A 21628-nucleotide genomic window follows, 5' to 3' on the forward strand; every position below is an offset into this window, starting at 1 on the left:
TACTTAAATGATATGTTTCTGAACAGCAGTCTTTTCTATATAGATTAATACAACAAAAGGCTTCACAGAAAATCCAGGTATGAGTATAAATAACCCGCTGATGCACGACATGGGTCAAAAGTGACCCAAACGAATGATTTTGTTTTATATTGTTGCATGTTATGCATTTCATTACTCAATATTTAGTTAATTCCTCAACCAGGTTGTTTTTTAACATCACAAACTCTTATTTTAATGTTATTTTTGTATAAAAGAACATTTTGGTATCACTACTCCATAAATGCACAACATGGGTCAAAAATGACCCGTATGTATTCTCAATGGAATTTGATAAGAACCTTTGATTTGTTTACATATTTGTCATAAGGAACATACTTAATTATGTATCACAGTTTCACCTATTTTCAAGACTGCCTTTATGTGACACATGTATGTTTTATTGTACTTTTCAGCTCAGAATATACTGTACATCATGAACATACATTCATTACAGGTGATCAGCTGGAGAAGCTAAACACAGCAGAGTTCAGACAGACAGAAACCAAACTGTGTTCATCATGTTGTGGCGACTCAGTCGGTACAGAAATGAGACATTTACAGGTGAAACCTAATATTGAATACTTGCAGTGTGTAAGATAAGATCAGTTTAAGATGAATACCACACAGAAGACTGTATGAACATATCACCCAAACACTGAGGGTTAAACAGTAGAGGCCTGTCTGAGAAACACACTCTGTTTTTCCACCTGTTGAAGACACACATCATGCTGATATAAATCAGTAAACTTGACACATTGCTAACCACACCGCTGTTTTCAGGAAAAACCTCTACACCATCACCCCACCCTCTCTGTCTCCCTCAGGCCATGGCCTCTGAAAATCAGTGAGAGAGGCTTTGTTTGCATAGCGGCTGGCCAGCAGACACGCCACCAAAGCTCACAAACAGTTGCTCTGTCCTGCAAATGCATGCTGTGTGTGACACGCAGCATTCCAGTGCATGAAGTCTGCAGACAGCGCTGACGAGGAGCTCAGAGTGATACCACTTAAGTAGAAAAGGACTTCCACCCTTGACTGGATAGAGAAAGCACTAATTTCTAAACTCCCTGAGTCAAAGTAGCAGTCAGAAGAGGGACAGCTTTCTAGGAAAGTTTACTGCTTGCTAGTTCAGGGACAACATAAAAAGTACAACTACTACCTACATGTGGCAAACCAATACTAGGAATTAGTCAAGGCAGTATTTCAGTTTACAGGAAGATTGGTCTGTTATTATCAAGGATGCCAAAAATTCCTCAAACCTCAGTCTTATCAAAGCTCACAAAGTGAGAGCAGATATGAGGAAAACAGAAAAAAAGCTCCATGTGTAACTGAGAAGCTCAATCCACTGAAAGCTACCACTTACCAATGAACCAAGAAATTAATAAAATGGAACACACACATAGGAGATAGGAACCATAGGTGCTGTTATTTAGCAAATTTTTGCCCCAATTTAAGTCCTGCTGTCATTTCTGTAACGATTCAAGTTTTCTTGAACCATTGCTATTATAGAGAAAACATCGTGTCAGTATTTTACCTGTCAATCTATGAATTTTATCTGCCAGGAAGAGTGTTTCCACAATCAATGGATGATGACACTGACTGGACTAGCAGCTACATGAACCACAGGACTGAAAATGTATTTTTATTGTTAACAGCAGTGCAGCAAAAGATGGGTTTTACAAGGACTGGTAGCAAACATGCATGAGCACCAACACTCAATGTGTGAATTTAAGTTGCAACACTGTATTAGGAGCAAGGCATTAAAAGTATTTTGGGAAATTTATCATAAATTACTGGAATATAAATGAGTTCAAAGCTTTGATGTTTGGAAAGCATAGCATCATCTTATATCCTTTAACATTTTCTTTTTTTCTCTCCTCAATACTAGAAGGCCATACAATTTATTTAATTCATACTTTAACTCCAAAACAGTTGAATATCAAACAACTTTACTCTCTATACACATACTTATATAAAATATTTGAGATATTACATCACCTGAGAAAATAGTTGCTGCAATATGAAATGTAGAAATGTAGTCTTGCATAAATCCTGTTCAGAGAGTTCACAAATTGGCACCAAATCTTTTTTATCATTCACATACAATCATTTTACTGTATGATAAATAAGTTGAGTGATAGCCATAAAAATGTTTTTGAATTGATTTGCTAATGAGATGATGTATGAAGCATTTTAGTAAATCTTTCTCTTATTTAATAAATCTTCTTTATATTATGTTTATATGAGTCTCTCTAGCAGTGTGGTGTATTTTTGCATCTTTTGTAACATTTTGTAAAATATCTTTTACACTGAAATGTGAAAATGAATATTTCACAAATCATTAAATATTTAAACAGAAACAAAACAAAAAAAAACAAAAAACTATAAGCCTTAATTGTATTCTGTCACTTATTTAAAGCAAACTATTCCAAATATGTACCTCAATAAACTCTTGTTGCTCTCAAGATATTCTTTTTTTTTCTCAAGCAACATTATTTGAGACATTTACATAATTTTCAAGGAAGGAAAACAACAGTCTGAAGACAAGTAGGTTTACAATCTCAGTTTGTTTTTAATGTGTTACAGCGAGTAAAGCGTGAGTCACAACATGTTAACCCCAACTTACCCCAGATTTCAGAATATATATATATATATATTCTTGTATTTTAACACCTTATAAAATGCATGTAATATCATTACATACCTGTATGCATCCCTGACCTTTATCCAATGGGGATAATGTAATGCTAATGCTGGCCTTAAATGTCAACCCTGTTACCTTCAACCTTGTAACAAGGATGACATGTGGCTGGAAATTTAACAAATTTAGCTATAATTCAATTTCTGAGTAGATGTGGTTCATGCATGTTAACGGATCTTGTGCACCAGATTCATCATGCAGAGAAAATGTGGCCTTTGTATGTATTATTCAGATTGTAACAGTATTTCCCAATGCGGTGAACTCGAATGTAAATAAGTAGGTCACCTATACATTTGAGCGATGTGTCATGTTCATTCAGTGGTTAAGGCCTTACAGTACCTCATTAAATTGAATCAGCATGGTGGAGCAGCGCAGCAGTGCTACACAGCGAGGGTGTTGGATTCACAACCTTAATAATTCAAAAAGCTTTGTTTTCTATACCAGCATTAATGGTGTAGGCTGCTGGCAATGGTTTTAAGTGAAGAAAAAATAACAATAAAATAGAGTAAAAGCTGAGGAACAAAGAGGAAATGAGTAATGTAAAAGGAATAAATAGCTACATCACTACAACCTCCTTTTCCCTGTCAAAAAAAACCTCAAACAAATGATGACTTTGATGTTTTTACTTTAAACAGTAGCCAAGAAACTGAACAGTCATATTTCCCTAAATGCCAACCTGTTCCTGTAATCTAAGATGAACATGAACTGTTGTGTTTTGTGTGTGTCAATAGCAAAGATCACATATGTTAGGAATGATAGCTCAGGATATTGATCATTTCCAAAAAAAGAAAAACAAAAGAAAAATGAAGAGTCAGGCACAGGATTTGAACACACATTAGTCTGAAGAAGTGGACCAACATGAATCTGGTGATAGCATGCTGAAAAGATGAAAAATGCTACATTAGAAACCAAATCTGGTCCAGAAGGCACCATATTTAAGTAAAGACTCAAAAAAATAAATAACAATCTCACCACAGTGTCCATTTAGTAGTTGTTCTAGAGCCTTCGATCATGTCACATGATTCTCTTCAGCAGATGGGGTTGAGTCATAGAAGTGGAGATATTTCATTTTATGAGCATTTTAAGGGCTTCTTATGACACCTGGGTAAACTCCATGAGTTGAGGAAGATCACGCGGTACAATCGAAAGCTCCAAAGTATCTATTAAATGGACATTGTGGTGAGAGTGTTGATGACTGCTGCTTGCAAGGTTTGTAATGAGCTTTCATTCTCAATTATATAGTATGGTTTATCTGAATATAACATATTTAGCACTGAATTATTGAGTATGATTAAATTCACTAAATAAATTTCATAGCTAGAGTTATCGATGACCTACTGTAATGTGCATCGCCTTAATTAATCTCAGTGAATTCAAGTTCTAATTGCAGTTTCTGGATGAGGCTACAGTAGCTATGATGCAGTACCATAGGGCAAAAAACGATTTTTCTAACATGGGGGATGTTTAGGAGAGCTGAGTTTATACTGCGCTCAAGAAAGCTTGTCTTAAACTGCTTCAAATATGAATCCTAGCATATGCAGCACACTAAGCTTTGGTTATGCTTTTGCTAGATGGCTAAATATTCCAAGTTGGGGACCCTGCTCTGCAAATATACAGCAAAATGCATCTTCTGCTGTTGCAGCCTGTCTATGAAATGCATTACAGGATTATACAGCGCAAATTTAAAGGATAAGGCTGGTGATTTGTCAACAAATCTAATATGCAGAGCCAAGCCAACAACAAACTCATCCTACTTACAAGTACTGTTTGTGTATCCAAAGTCTGACATATCTTGTTCCTCTGTGCTGTAGACCTCCGCTGTTGTCCAAAAACTATTAAAAACATGTCAATGAGTCACACGGTTGCACTGGGTGACATGTTCCTTTGCCACGAAGAGTTTGGGCACGTTAGTTTGTTTGAAACAGCTTCAAAAACTAATAATAGCGATCACATTTTTAGTCTAGAGAGTAGTTCTTTGTACGGCAGACATCACTGTGCATACACAGGAACACGGTTCCAGTTACAGAACTTTGCTAGCTCGTTGTGCTACAATATCACAACCTCTTGACTTTGCACTGAAGTTCCTTGAGAAATTTACCATGTAGCACAAAGTCAAGAGGTTATGTTATCTAGCACAACAAGCTAGTGAAGCTCTGTAAACAGAACCACGTTCCCATATGCACATTGACTTCTGCCGTACAAGGAACTACTCTTCAGAGACTGAAAACATGATTGCTGTTATTACTCTTTGAAGCCATTTTTAAACAAATGAACATGCAGATACTCTTCAGGGTCAAGGAACACGTCACCCAGTGCAAGAGTGTGGCACTAATGTGGTTTTAATAGCTTCTGGACGACAATGGAGGTCCACGGCACAGAGGAATAATATATATCAGGCTCTGGACGCACCCACAATACTTGTAAGTAGATCAGTTAATTGGTTTGTTGGACATGAGATTTGTTGACAATAAGCCAGCCATGTCCTTTAAAGATTATGCAACAGCATAGGCAGGAGTAGGATAAAGCAAGATACAAGATGCATGCTCAAGTTACTCATTATAAGCACTGTGTTATTTTAATTGTCCCCATGGTTGTTTAAAGAGAGACTTTATCGAGTGTGATGAAACCTTCGGCTGCCAACACACTCACTGGAGCTTTCATCTTTGGATCTTCTGCGTGTAAAGCATCTTTGAATGAGTCAAAATGTGTTTTTGTTTGCTGCTAGCAAAATTCAGCAGCTGACTGAACCCAGTAATAGATTTTTGCTTTGGAGTAAATTTCCTGTTGGGGTTTGGGGAGGCAATATTGTGCAATATTAACCATACTACAATACTCTTCTCCTTTTAACTATTTTAATTTAATTCAATGCATTGTGTAGCATTGTGTGCAAAAACACTGGAAAGCCTGGATATATGTGGCTATGGCTTATTTCATCTCAAGTGAACGCTAGACTATTCTAGATAAGAAGATATACCTCCTAGCAGCATTAGCTAACACGCTACAGTGAGAATTGGGTGACGCCGGTTTCTCAAATGTCAATCCACCCGCAGTTTCTTATGTGCGGTGCGTTCCAGAGATGGTGTCCCATTTGCATGTCCATTTGTTGATACAGGAGAGCCATTCTGATGCTCCTTCTTTAGAGAAACACTGTGCTTGTTGTAAGTCTTGTGAGAGAGAAAGAGAGGCATTAAAAAAACATGAAAACATACTGTTATTTTGAAGATTAAATAGGTTAACAGAATCATGATTGAACATCACCACAACATGACAGAACATAAATGTCTGTATTCATAATGTAGTTAGAAAATGTAGCATACAGAAATGCTAAATCCAAGAGGCCAACTTGTTAGCAGTGACAGAACTAGGTAACGAAATTTAGCATTTTGTTTTTATCAAGATATACCTCAAGTGTGGAGGAAAACACAAATTTATAGTTTCATCTATAATATGAATATTAAAACATGAGGCTGGCTTTGTTTTACACTTTTCATATTGTCAACAAATTCCCTTGAAGAGACCAAAACCAACAACATCTTGGTCTGACTTCCCTACTGTGTGTGTGGCTCTCTATGGAGACATTCATTGTCAAATAAATAAATAAGTAGGAATAATAACAAATAATAATAAATGTGTGCATACCAGTATTAAATAAGTAATAATATGAATAATATGGATAAAATATATAGTATGACCATAATGTTGTTAAAACAACAGAGCAGAGCCAGCTATGTGATTGGCTGCTGATCAAAACGGAAGCAACAGCCAATCACATAGTTGGATTTGTGATTGAATTAAGTGCCATTATAAAATAAAAAGACTACAAAAGCTGCTGGTATTAAATAAAAATGACTTACAATAAACATTATTGTTGTGAAAGTAAGCACAATTATTTCATGCTTATACTAAAAATATAATTCATTATTTCATAATCTCTTATTGAACACTTTATGTCTTCAGATCATTCAGGCCCAAGTCCATTTGTTCCTACTGAAGATGCAAATCTTTAAAAACTGGTCGAAGATATATAATTTTTAAACAGTTTGGTGCTGTAGTTTTAAGTAAAAACTACTCAAACAGGAGCAAACAGTGTGTTTGTGGATTACTACTTTCAACTGCAGATTAAAACACACTGATTTGTATTTACGACAGCAGGACGGTGTATGTGGGGTTGAGTCAAAATAAACTACAGTGCTCATGCTCACTGTAATGTAGGAGCATTAGTGCGAATATGTGGCTCACTGCTGTGGTTTTAAGAGTTTTTGGACAACAATTGAACACTTGTCAGTACGATCAATTCATTGTTTGTTTAAGTCTCTTGGTTTGATTTGTTGACAATATCATCATCCTTATCCTTTAAACTTTTCAATAAGCAATGAAAAAATGGAAAAACAACTGACCTGAATGTAGAAGTTTGAGAAAAGGATAATGAGTGTGACCATGTAACCTATTTGGAAGTACAGCCATCCCATGGGGAAGCTACATGGCCATATGACTGCACACATTGTCTGCCACATTGTTAAAAAGAACTGGATCTGTGAAGGAAACACACACACATGCAGACACACACCACAGTTAGAAGGTGATGGAGGTCACACAGAAAGGCAATATTGATCCAGAGCCTAAAATATCTTAAATGGATGCCGAACATGTCCTTTCCTCCAGTCATCTGCACTGTGTTAAAGCTAAAGCTGCAGAAAATATCCCACTGAAATGTGTAAACAGTAACATCTGCTCCACACTTTAGAGTGAATATAACCATCAATACATACAAACCAAAGGACAAACATTGTGTTTTGTTGCTTAGCTCATGAAAATACACTCTCAGCTTTTTTTTATTTATTTTTTTTTTTATAACCTTATATTTTGAGAAGGATAGCTGCTGAAATAAGAGGAGAAACTACAATATGAACACACCAGCTGTAACTGTGTGATGTACTTCTTCCACCAAAGATACGGCCGCATGGCTGGGACGGCTGAGAGGCCATAGTAAGAATACATCACGACATGGACGAAGCTGTTAAGGGAGGCACCGAAGTACGCTGACAAGACACAGAAGAGAGACACAGAAAGTTATTCATCTACAGGGAGCGGTTACAGTCGGTGAATGGCAAGCGACTGGCATTCAGGATGGAAATGATCAAACAGGGAATAAACCTTTCAATAGGCTGCTCTGTTTGGAACAATTACTACAACCTTCATGTGAAATCAATAGAAGACATTAACAGTAAAGTGACACAGAAATAATATAGTAAACATAATAAACTTGTTTATAGATCAGAAATGTCACTCTATATTTAAATCAATACTAAACAGGGCATAAATGATTTTGGAAAGATTTTCTGTTTAAGAAAATTGACAACTTCATAACTGGGAGACTGATGTGCTGTTTTCTGTACAACTTTAATAGAAAACCTTTTTTAAAAAAGTAGATATTACACATGCAGCAGTGTTCAGGTCAATAAGTGTCCTTTTTTGTCCTTTGCCTTGTGGGGAATGCAGGCTGTTTTCAGGGCTAATGGGTTTAACATTAGAGCACTTGAATTATTTAGCTCGCACTAAGGCCAAACAGTAAATGCGGTTACTGGAATGATTTGAGTCACTGGAGGGCGAAGTTGCTTTAAAACACTCACAATGGCCGCAGGGTACCCAGTTCATAACGAACCACCAGATATTCAGCATGCTAGCGTGGTGGTAGATGTGAAGAAATGTGATCTGGTGGTTATTCTTTCGGAGAATGAAGAAAAAGGTGTCCATGAACTCGATGAGCTTGGAGAAATAGTACCACCACAGGACATTTATGATCTGAGAAGGGACACAGCAAAACAAAAAAAAAAGGTTAAAGATAGAAATAAAAATAATTAATAAATATCCCTGAAGAGAAGCTTGTTGTTTACTGCATCACATATCAGGGTGAAAATCCAAAAAACACATTGTAAAAGTTCTTCTAAATTTCCCACATATACTATCTTTCACACAAGGTGATGAGCAGACATCCTCCCCAATGGCCCTTAAAAGTTCAGGATGACTCATAAAACAATTTAACTGTCACTAGCAGTGACACGTTGATAAAACTTTTTGTTTAATCACTGCAGAACTGCAAAGCATTGCACATTTCACTGTGAGCCTTGTTTTCACCTCCACTGCAGAGCTCAGTTAGGACACTGAGAGTCATCATGATGACATGAGTCGGATTAAATTGACTCCCTGTCTCTGCAGCTTATCTGCTGGGATTTACAGGTACTGGCTCATAGAAATCAGAGCAGTAGATTTGACACACATTTTGCTTAATATTATATTCTGGTGTCCTACAGTAACTGGTGTTTGTATCGTTACTGTCCTGTTTATAATATGAAGAAACAGAATGTTAAATCATGTGCTTTGTAATGAAATGACATCTGATCTGATTACAGGAAGAAAAAAAACCCCTTGCAATAAAGATAAGTGTGAGTCTGACTGACTCACCTTATTATCCACTTCCTGTGCACTGTGAGTGTCCTGGCAGTAGAAGTTGTAACCACCATGCAACACAGCCGTAACAAGCTGCAGAAAAAGCCATTAAGAAGAATGATGAATGGGTTTTTCACGCAATCACTACATACACACAAACACTGCAATGCACAAATACAATATAAAAGTGAAACTTGAAGGATACAATGTTCTAAAATGCGACTTTTGTCTCTGTACAAGTAATACACACATGCACAGATGGCAAGTCAGATAACCTGATTTTGGTATCATATCTGTTTGGTGCCAAGTTGTGGTGACGATCTTTATCTGCTGACATCGGTGATAAAGATTTAATCTAATTAAAAGTAATAATACCATGAGCTCATCCTAATATTAACATCCATGATATGGTGCTCAGGTCATATAAAGCTTAATCTGATGATTTTTGAGCATTTGTAAGCACATGGATGACAATAACAGAGCCAAGAATAAGATTAAGAAAAGTGTGAATACAGGAAACTACAGATTACTACATGAAATACTCGGTATTTCAGTAACCATATATCTGCATACCTGGATAATGACTATATAAACTCACTGAGCACTTTATAAGGAACATGTGACATTTTGTCCACCCTATTAACATACATGAGCAGGGCAAAATATTAGGAATACTTTTCAATATAATGCACTCCACTACACCACCACCACCTACTATGACCTCATTAATAAACATAAAGTAGAATTATTACCTTTCTGACAATGTCAACAAAAACTGAAAATGTATAAGCTTCATAAAAGTAGAATTTAGGGCAGAGCTGTTGTATTGGATTTCATTAGATTGCACAGGTGTTCCTAATAAAGAAGGTACTTCAGTGATTCAACATTGCACTTCCATAAAGTTATGAGAGACTACTTTTAAAAAGAATGGTCAAATTGATGCAGCAGATATTCTGACTTTTAGTCCCTACTATCAGTCTAACTCTAAAAATACTGAATCCCACACTTCACATAGAGCAACTAAATTATTTATTCCCTTTATTTGTAAGTGGCCATGTACAATATTAAACATAAATGTTACCATCCGATGTATTGTACCAGATTTAGCTTAAAGCTAAACAATCAGGACAGAATGCATAATATAAAAATAACACAAAAGCACAGAAGTGTATGTTAGAAAAGTTAAACCTGCAGTGCGGAACTTTTATATAAATGAACCAAACAAGTTCACACAATGTTGATTAAGCGTGTCACCACCAGATAAATCTCTCTGTTTCACAGTATACCGGGTAACTCCTGGTTAGCTCTCTGCTAACTTGAATGGAAATAAAACAATTTAATCATGCAGCTCTTCTAGACTTTCCAAATGTAATCAGACTGAATGGATCAAATTTTGATAGTCAAATGAGTCATTTCATGGGGGTTGTGTGATGCTCAGAACAATTTATCCACCGTTTTACAGCCGCAACACTAGCAACGGAGTATGCTACAACGCGGCCAATGACGTAAGCAAGTCAACAGTGTTTTTGTAATTACTCTCACTGCCAGAAGGGGGAGACAAAACTCCTACACTCCAGCTTTAAAAGTAAGGATATTGATTAGGGTTTCTGTTTTAAATTTAATGTCTTTATACCCAAGCTGACATCATCAGGATTATTTTCTCAGACTTGACAAGAGCCAGAAAGACTTATTTTCATAGGCTGAGTAGTATTTCCCATGACAAGTAAATGATTTCCATGTGTTAAATCAATAGAGTGCCTCTTTAAAGAACAAATATTCAAATGCAAGTAGACACTGTAGCATAGCTTAATGCTGACTCACCAAATCAGTATAGATTCAGTCTTTGATCTGCTGCTGTAAAAGGCTTCACTAACGAATTTGAGAGCCAAGAAACTGCCATCAGCTAAGAACCAGCAGCAGAATGAAGGTAAGTGTGGTTTCTAAACATCAAGTATTTTATTATGTTTGCGTACAAACATAATACTTGATACTTGATGCCTCCTAGAATTCAATCTATAAATACGTAAAATTATCTGCTATCTGTTTTAATCACAATCATAATGTGATTTGCCACTGCGCCCTGGAAAGTTGACAAGAACAAAACTGTCATGTACTTTGATTCATCTCATCAGGTGGCATTGATTTCGGGCTGCCAAAAGTTCACCCCGTGGCTGGGGCATTGTCACAGTACAGGGTTTAATGAATGACACAGCCAACCTCTGAGGCCTTACGCAATGCAGACGGAGAGACAAGAAGCCAGCTCTGCCAGTCTGATGGGGAGGAAGGTACAGACTCTTTAGACTGATACGTGCACAAAAACACTACGCCTGGTTCATGACATCCTGGTTTCACATGTACATAAAGCAACAGATACCATCTATGATACTACACTATGATAACTGAGATTTTAAACAGTTAATTCAGCACAGACTCAGAATGCAATTCCATGTTTATTTACATCAGTGCATCTATCAATTTCAGTTATTTAGTCGGCTGTTTATAAAAAAGCACTTTTCCAGCAAACAATAGGGTGCTGTGCTGACGTCTGCAAGGGCGTATGAGGGATTTGATGGCTGAAACAATGAGCCTGTCAGCATCCAGCTGTGTCCCTCTCACTCCCTGATAGCATTGTCTCATGGTAGTTCCCAGTGAGGGAGGCCAGCAGCCACAGCCCTACGTCTAATCAGAGTCAAATGTTGTTAAAGGGTAGTTTGACATTTGGGAAATATGCTTATTTGCTTTCCTGCCAAGAGTAATAAAACAGGGTCAGTACCACTTCCATGTCTGCCTGTTAATTGTGAAGCTACAGTCTCCTGGCTTTAGCTTCATATTTAAAGGAACAGATGGACATATTGGGAAATACGCTTATTCACGTTAGATTAACTGAAGATTAATACCACTCTCATATCTGTCGGGTAAATGTGTGGCTGGAGCCGCTAGTTAGCTTAGCTTAGTATACTGACTGGAAACAAGTAGAGACAGCTACCTCTAAAGCTCTAATTAACAGGTTGAATGTTTGTTTAGGTACAAGATCTTAAGTGTAGAAACACAGTTTTGTGAGGGGTTATGTGTCAGACTATCAGAAGTCTTAGAGGACTTCCTGGAGTCTTTGCTGGTTGCCTGGCAACTGGTCCCTGGCCAAGTTATAGTTTGACACATAACCCCTCTGTAAAACCACAACTTGTTGTTTTTACACCTGTTTGGTTTTTGTACAGATTAAACAAATGACGTATACCTCACACACTAGAGGTTTAGTGAGTATGCGGCTTTGGTTCAGGTTGATTTCATCTTCCTTTATAATCTCTCTGCAGTGTGGCGCTGCAGCGATTGCTCTGTCCCACTTTACCACATCTTGCAGCGCCTCGCAGCCTGTTTACCTCATAGAACATGTAGAAGGACAAGAGTGTGAGGCCCAGATTGTAGAGCACCAGGAGGCCTCTGCAGGAGTACGGCTGCCTGTGTTTCATGTACTTGGGCCCCATCCACACGATCAGAAGGTACATGACTGTGAGTGCAAATGTTGGTGGGTAGTTGTCCAGCAGCAGCCATCCCCGCACCCGCTGATCTGAAATATGGACAAAAAGACGCCAGTTTTTACCCTCTAGATCTAGAGGAGGCCGATAAGGTGGCCTTACCGGTAGCAGCAGATGAACTTGCAAAATGAAAGGCACACTGAGGAATGTTTGCTCAACACAGTAGCAGCAAGAAGGTGAAAAAGCTGAGCAGAGTTCTTGTGTACAGTATGTAAGAAACAACTTAGGTCAAAGGTTTCTAGTAATGTTTACCTTCACTATTCTGTTAACTGTTGTATTCTGCGGAGATTTTTCAGTGCAGTATTTGCAACATTTTGATAGACAAACAATAGACAAACACATTCAATACAAGAGAAATGCATTTTATAAACATATATGCATGACTTACCTCTGGGACCCATCCATGTTTCTAAGTAAGTGTTCAGTTTATAATTGAAAGTCTCCATTTGTCACCTGAAAACAGAATACACAAATAACTCACATCCGTTGGATGCTTTACATCCATTTTAAGCCTTGACAAAGCAGAAGTAATCCTTTTTTTTTTTTTTGGCAGAACTCCACAACAAAGTGAAAACAAATTATTGTCACCTTTTAAAGTTGATATGGTGAACATGTTAGCAAACAGTTATACATCCAGCAGACAGGAAGCAACATTAATTTGTGTTGTGTGTCTGGTGACACGGTGAATGTAAAGCCCCTTTCACACTGGACAAAAAACCCCCACTAACACCCACTAACATCTGGCTTTTGTCTTCAGTGGGAAAGGGTACAATCGGCATTGATTCCCACGTCAAATGACTCCGCAGTAGTCATCCGGTATTTATTGGCTCCAGCTCTGATTGGCTGTTATGTAAACATGACACTTGGGAGGACATGCTAATTTTCACCCCTTTTCCGGCACGATGCTATGACGTGTGTTGAAGTTTTGGAAATAGCTAGGAACATTATTTATTGTTTTTTTACAGTCTTTGCAACAACATACAACGGTGACTTTGTTCTTCATATCATGCAAGATGCAACACTGGCAAGACAGCCAGGTGAGAGAGCTTCTCTTAATTCGAGGGGAAGAGGAAATGAGGAGACAGGTTTCTGGCACTGTGACAGACACTGTGATATACAACAACATATAGAAAATGCTGAGTGAAAGAGGCATTGCTCACAGCCCAAGGCAAGTAATAAACAAATTAAAGGCGCTGAAGAAAAAATATCTTGCCATTAACGACCAGAAGAACAGAAGTGGAGTGGACCGTGTGGACTGGCCGTTCTACGAGCTTTGCCAAAATATATTTGGCAACTCGGCACTAAGACTAACATCCACTCTCCTTTTAGCTCTGTTTTTGGTCTCCACCAAATCCTGATGGAAATATCTGGCTCTTAAGGAGCTAAATGCTCCACTATAGTTGCTAAGTTTGTCTGATATTCTGAGTTTAACAGAGCTTTTTTAGACAAATTGCAGGATGTAAAACAAAAAAAACGACTATGAGCAATGCCTTTCACATTACACATAATTATTTGACCTTTTTGTTCATATAAATATTGATTAGAGCAGCTTTAAATATGATAAACTTAATTAGTCTGCCTGAATTAGGGCTTGATTAGTGATCATAATGACAGGCTTGAGGAAATTATGATTAAATCTAAGTGGTGTTTTGATAACGGCAATAAAGTATTGTAATTGTTGATACATGATTATCATAACCACACCAGAAACCATCTCAAATTATAATTCTTCTTCTCTGCCAACATCAGACCACTAAAACTTGTTAGTCATTTGTCTGTCTAGCATTACTGCCTCTACAAATCTGTACTTGTTTACCACTTCTGCTGCCTTGTTTCTATGTATTTGTGCACCAGCTGGTTGATCTCCTCTTTCTAAAACTTTTCGCCCTGTATCCTAATAACTGTAACTGATCCTTCACATTCCTGTGGTTTCAAACAACAGATCAAATGTGGATCTGGGTTGCAAAGTAAGAAGACAGTGGGCAGGTCTGTACAGAAAATAACCACATATTCATTGAGCTATGACTTTACAGTGATTCTCTGGCTTTCAGATTGTTAATGAGGATGTCAAAATGTGTAGATTTATTAACCCTCATGTCTCCAGGTTTAAATAATCACAGACTTCAGTCTGGCTCGTGCAGCGCTGCAACATTTACTTTGACAAAAAAACCTTTGTGCATGTTCTTTAGCCAAAGCTGTCAAATTATGGTGGTGATTCATTACTGTTTTCATCTCTTGATCACTCTGTTCTTTGTGAGTGTTTCAAACACAGGTTTGGTATGTGCAGTGCTGATTTAAACAGCTGTGTAACTGTCAAAAAGAAAGGCTTTTCTCCTTTGTTTTACCCCAGGGGTCAATTCAAGTTCCAGTACTTTTTCCATAAACAGTATGTAATTTACAATATAATATTAGATTCCACTGCTATGCTTGTGACAGTCAGCACAACCTTGTGATATAAAGCAGAAAGCCATTCACACCACTGTATGAAAGTCTGGATGTTCACAGCGTGACTTTTTTCTTATACAAATAGGTTTTAAGTTATTATCTCAATTTTGTTTGACTTCCTACTAATTTATCTTCAGGAATATATTTTGAGTGAAATCTCAACCTGGACAAACATCACAATCACGTTTTTAACAACGAACTTCCAAATATCCACCTCTTCTATGGAACAACCACCACACAACATCAGTTGTTTTCCTTTAAAACTGTTTCACAGAAAGGAAAAGCAATCTGGCTTTATTCTTATAGTTGTGACAAGATTATTCACACTGCCGAGCAAAAGTTAGTACAAATCCCTGCAGCTTATTCTCCGACTGATAACCTGATAACACACTTTCTATTCATTATCACCCAGGAGGTATTTGCACAATCCTGTAGCTGTGTCACTTCAGGCTTTGTGCATAAAATGCGACCTTGCAGCCACAGTTCTTTATTTCCACTGGCGTGTTTCTGAGCTATACATTCAACTTAATCCAGTTATGTCATGAACTCCTGCACTCCTGGACAGTCTCTACACCTGCACCTACAGCTGGAAACATAACATGAAACAAAATATGGACTCAGTGTACATCCTTCTTCCTTAGTGCCTCCTTCAGACTGTGAGATATTGCAGCTCTGATACTGTATGTAAAAAAGAGTGAGGTGAACCTAAGAGGCCTGTTTCTCAAACGACATTTTTCGTACTGACAGAATATAGTAGATATATCAGATTTCTTATTTTGACTGCAAACAGCTTACAGTCTGATTTGTGCAGGTCTGAGGTCAAAGTGAAATAATGCTTTACGGGTTAACAGAATAACCTTGTACTTAACAGACAGAAATGTGAGTAGATCTATCAAATTTAGCCAAAGCATGCAGCTCCTATATAAAGTCATACGATATTGAAATATGACTGATAGAACTAAGAGGGCACACCAGTGACTTTGTTTACATTTCCTTTAAATCATTGTAAAGAAACTCTCACTTAAATCCATTAAATACTAAAAATGTAATAATCAGAGTTGCACAATAGCACATGAGGAACAAATATGAGTAATTTCTCAAAAACGCCCTTGTAAACGTTGCGCAATATGTTCCCTAGCTTACCAAATAGGCTGTGTTATGGTAAACTGCTACCTTTGCAGCACATAGCATATGACTTATAGTTGCATTTGTCCACAATCACTCATCCACAGGAACAAAATATGGCTTATACTGATCAACCGCAGTACAGTAATATCCATGCTCTGATTATCAGAGATGCATTAGCTTGTACCAAAACATGATAATCTGCAAGGCCTTAATCAGAGCATGGTGAGCCACAACAGCAGCAGCCAGTGTCAGTGTGTCTTTGCTAAGTACTGTAAATGCAAACTGTGTCATTAACCACTGAAGGGCGAGGTTTTGTCTTCCCAAAACACAGATGCACTCAATCTGGACAAAAATACTGTGTGTTTTCATTACTGCAGCTGATAACTATTTATTCATAAACTGTATCATATTGTAACAGTTACAGGGTTGGAGGAAGATTGGAGATCTGGGTGTGTTAGGCCATAATGGGTGATGCTGCAAATCAATGGGCAGGACTGTTTATTGTCATATTGAATTATTATGTGATTTTTGCATCAATGTGATGGAGTACCTTCAACTGTCAGGTATTTTAAATCACTGGATTAGCTAAAAACAGCCATTCACATGGATATTTTACCCATCAACAGTTTCTCAATAGATTCTCAATAAACTTATCAAAATATCATCATATATATCTAGATATATAACAATATTGTGATATAGAATTACATATACTGTGATTTTATGCCTATAACCCACATCTGGTAAGAGTATAAAAGATTATTGGATAGATAGATAGACTCAAAGAGGAGGATAAAACAAAGCTACTACCACACTCGACCCTTAAAAATCCTTGTAATACTCTGTACATGGTTAGTGCAGATTAGTTTATACTGTATACTGTCTTGCACTAGTATTGCAAGGTGCTTCAGTGGAATTGCACATAAGAGTATTAGGAATAACTATTAAATCTACAGTATCTATACATACAGGTGTATATACAAGTATGTAATATACGGGTAAGCATACTACAGAGATCAATAATAAGATATTGGAAATAATGAAGAATAATTGTATAGTAAGGGCTCTGCACAAGTTTCCTAAAACAACTAGAGCTGCAACGATTATTGATTAATCAATTAATTAATTGGTCGATCATCAGAAAATTAATCAACAGCAATATTTAAAATTGAATAGTCATTTAAGCTATTTTTAAAAGCAGAAATGCTAAAAATTTCAATGGTTCCAGCTTCCTAAATGTGATTATTTTCTGGTTTTCATAGTCTTCTATGAAAAAAAACAATTATGTTTGTTATTTTGGACTGTTAGCTGGACAAAACAAGACATTTTGAAAAGTAACCATGAGCTCTGGAAACTTGTGATCTGTAGATTAATCGATAGTGAAAATAAACATTCGCTGCAGCCCTAAAAGCAACATTATCACCATTCAGAAGACATGCAAAATCACAGCCAGTCCAAAGAGAGCAATAAAAGCAACATTCAAAACTTGGGGTTCTATACATCATCTATCAACATCAACATCTATAGATTTATTATGATTAATATAAAAATATTGAATTATATTACTATTCCAACTCATTGTACTCTGAAATAACTTACAAAAGCACCTAAAAAGTATGCATTTGTATACTACTTACTGACTATGCACTTATACTTCACAGGAAAACATTAAACCACTACATTTACCTGACTGAATGTTGCTGGTTGCAGATTATGATGTTACTCACAAAATATAACAAATAACCTATGACGCATTATTATTGATTAAACTATCCAGCATTATATAAAGAATTAAAGGCTCCACCTTGCACAGACATCAAGTACATTGTGCTGATAATACCTCTCTTTCATGCTTCAATTTTAAAGGACCAGTGTGTCCAAGATTTAGTGACATCTAGCAGTGAGTTTGCAGATTGTAACCAGCTGAATATCCCTCCCCTCTTCCTCCCTTTCCAAGCATGTAGGAGAACCTACAGTGGCCGCGAAACTCATGAAAAACGCTAAAGGCCCTCTCTAGAGCCGATGTTTGGTTTGTCCATTCTGTGCTACTGTAGAAACATGGCGGCGCAACATGACAGCTTCCGCGGAAGAGGACCCGCTCCCTATACAGATATTGAGGGCTTATTCTAGGGTAATGAAAACACAACAATTCTTATTTTCAGGTGATTATACACTTATTAAAACATGCTTATAAATATTATATTCCATTTCTGCCAAGTCTGTTCCGCTAGATGCCAATAAATTCTACACACCGCCCCTTCAAGTAAAAATTTGAGCAGTATACTGTGCAGTATTAATGGTTTTACTGAAGAAAAAAGTTTTGAGTCCTTCTACCACTGCCAATACCAGAATTCTCAGTTAGACAAAGGGTGAAAATAAAGAAACACAGAGTTTGCTTGAGGCCCCCCAAACCACTAAATCCGCCCCTGGCTACAGTTACGCAGCAGCAGCATTGTGTCTTTATATGTCACTGTAAATATGATGGTCATGCAGTGTGACAGATGCATGTAAATAACGCGCTATATCTGCGTCCTCGCGTTCACGTACATCACAACACAATAGTAATTTTCCATCAGCGTGCGTCACACACGTGTGTAATCTAAACTGCACTTTACGCGCTGAGCTGCAGCCCGGTCTTCCTGACAAACTACAAGATGTGATGAAGGCGGTCGTCCCATTACATCATCCTCTCATTTCAGAACCGAAACTTCCAGAGAAGGACTATTAAATAAAGAAAAAACAAACAAACAAACAAACATATCGCATCCTGTCGATCGCATCCAGGCTGCAGTAACAGTAGAGGTCACCGCTCCAGCATCATCACCCTAACTCATCGCCTGCAGACGCCATGCGCGCTGCTGCATTTTTTAACTAAATCTCTCGGCGAGCCTCACCATAAAGTCCCCCCCAGCCGTCCAGACGGGGTTTAGATAGAGAGAGAAATGTTGAGTGTGGACAAAGACATGCAGCTGTGTATCGTGGACTGCTTACCTTTTGAGACGGGCGGAGAACGCGGCTGTGTAACCTTGGCTGGCTGGCCGGTCTGAGCACAATGTGCAGCCTTGTCGCTCAGTGGAAAATAGTGGGAGGAACACGCACACTGCCCTGCAGGAGGGTTACTGCCAGGAGGTGACCCGGTGTGTTGCAACGACACACACACCCCCACACACACACAGAATCAAAAGGATGACATCAAGGCTATCTGTCCTCCTGTAATTGCAGTTAAATAGGCTGTAGTGTCTGTAAATTGTTAACCTTAAGCATGTGAGGACTGTATAAGGAGGGGAGCAGAGGGTCTGTTGTAACTTTTTTTTAATATATATATATATATATATATATATATATATTTAGCCTACACGATTAAAAAATCATATGGAGAAAGTAGTCAGACCCTTTACTGAAGTAAAAGTAGCAGCATCACACTGTAATACTTCATTATAAGTTATAATCCTGTAAGTATTACAAGCAAAATGTTCTATAAAAGTGAAAGTACTCAATTAAAAAAAAGCCAGTGTTATGTTGAAGTAGTATTTTACTATGCAGTTAGGTAGGTTAATCTGCAAGGCACCATAATTGCATTTAATAAGACAAGAAACCCATCATACAGTATTTAATAAGACCATCATATATTTTGTTTATAAAATCTCAATCTGCAAAATACCTTGTAACTAAACCTGTCAAAACGTTGTAGTGGAGTAAAAAGTACAATATTTTCCTGTGAAATGTAGAAGGATTGAAGTATAAAATGAAATACTCAAGTAATGTTCTTCAAATATGTACTAAACTACAGTGCACACTAGATTAGTTTTTGGTGAAATAAGTATTTTAACCATTGTTTCTGGTCTTCTTCCTTCAAGTCAAGACATTTTTACCACTTACGCAAAATCTCTTCTATATGTGTCATGGAGGATACATGGGTCTTACCATGTAAGACTGGTAAATTGCAATGAGCATTACTCACTATTTTCTGACGTTTAGATTAAACTAATTATTCAAAAAAAGACAAGAGATTGAGAGATTAATTGGTAGTGAATATCAAAATTGTGTCAACATGCTTTAATGTGCTGCACTCAGGGCTGCTCCTGACGTCCTGATGGCCCTCAGCAGAAATTTTATGTTGGGCTCTCTGCTTTTCTTTCTGAGCTCATCAGAAAGTGGTAAGTGATGACCCCTGCTGTGTCATCTTATGTTGCTGTGTGATTCGCCTGTTTCTCTGCTCACTCTGCAGGTGGATCATTAGTGTGACCTGGAACACCTGAGTGTGTTTGCAGGTTATTTAAGGCCGGCTGCAGCAGACAGCTCACTCTCTCTGTCTCTCTGTGGCACTCGGCTGCCTTGCTGCTGCAGCTCTCTTTGACCTCTTCCTGTTTGGTTTTACTATGTTGCTTTAGGTTTGTTACGCTTTACACCTTACTCACACACATCTTACACCCATGCACACCATACACCACTGATGCTACTGATATCCACACCCCATGCTTTAAATATTTAGTTAACTCTTTAATTTGGTTTAATTTAGTTTAATAAACTCATCTTTTGTTGAAACGTTAACATGGTGCGTCTCCCTTTTGTTGTGGCCACTTGAGCCAGGTCATAACACTACCTAGATTAGCTGCAAAAGTAATCTAAATAATATTATTACCATTATTTATCAATGTAAAAAGCAACCTAAGGACTGAAAAACCAACAACATCTTTGTAATCTTGATGCAATAATTAGTGCAAATGAGGCCAACAGGGCTCCATTTAGACTCTCTCTCTTCTCTCCTCAAAGGCAAGAGGAATGAAAAAGAAAGTTTGAGAGAGAAGTTCACACCCTTCCTAAGCCTCTGCAGACCTCCTTATATCTGGATAATTGCTGGGTGAGATGGATGTGTTTCAGAAAGTTCCAAAAATGGTCAGATGTAGCCCCTACAACTCCGACACTGGAAAGTGTTTCAGACGCTGTTCAGCACCTTGTTTTAAGCATACTGAAGCTTTTAAAGTACTCAAAAGTGAGTGTTAAAAGTGTCTGATTACTGGACATACTACTTCTAGTTAAGATGCATATCTTTGTGGTGACAGATTTTCCTCGAAATTTACTCATACTCTTTGTGCTTAGAGGAATGATTAAAGGGCTCAGAACAAAAACCATTTAAGGTGGCCAGTTTTTAAGTGACCAATAGCAGCGGAAAAACTCGCCCACAAATTACTCACCGACAAATTCAGCACAGTCACAGATATAATCTAAGAAAAGCACATTGTTTGCTGCAATAACTGGTCACATTCAGGCAAAACCAGTTAGTTCAAATAAACCTGTAAGCTTAGCAGTCATTGACTGAGAACACAGAGTTCACAGT

At 37.6% G+C, this 21628-nt stretch overlaps 1 protein-coding gene across 2 annotated transcripts; it reads right to left on the reverse strand.

The window, feature by feature from the left end:
• Positions 1-4962: 4962 nt before the first annotated feature.
• Positions 4963-19390, reverse strand: elovl5 (ELOVL fatty acid elongase 5). 2 transcript variants are annotated; one of them, XM_042433187.1, is made up of 8 exons: positions 19285-19390; positions 13106-13172; positions 12562-12749; positions 9200-9277; positions 8368-8539; positions 7652-7776; positions 7135-7269; positions 4963-5901 (listed from the first exon to the last, which is right to left on the reverse strand). In XM_042433187.1, the coding sequence occupies exons 2-8, from the start codon at positions 13161-13163 to the stop codon at positions 5773-5775; spliced, it is 885 nt and encodes a 294-aa protein (XP_042289121.1). In that variant the 5' UTR covers positions 13164-13172; positions 19285-19390; the 3' UTR covers positions 4963-5772. The 2 variants fall into 2 exon arrangements, with proteins under 2 accessions (XP_042289121.1, XP_042289120.1); XM_042433186.1 differs by having other exon boundaries at positions 13106-13170; positions 19282-19390.
• Positions 19391-21628: the final 2238 nt, after the last annotated feature.

This window comes from Thunnus maccoyii, chromosome 14 (assembly GCF_910596095.1).
Source record: "Thunnus maccoyii chromosome 14, fThuMac1.1, whole genome shotgun sequence".
Taxonomy (NCBI): Eukaryota; Metazoa; Chordata; class Actinopteri; order Scombriformes; family Scombridae; genus Thunnus; species Thunnus maccoyii.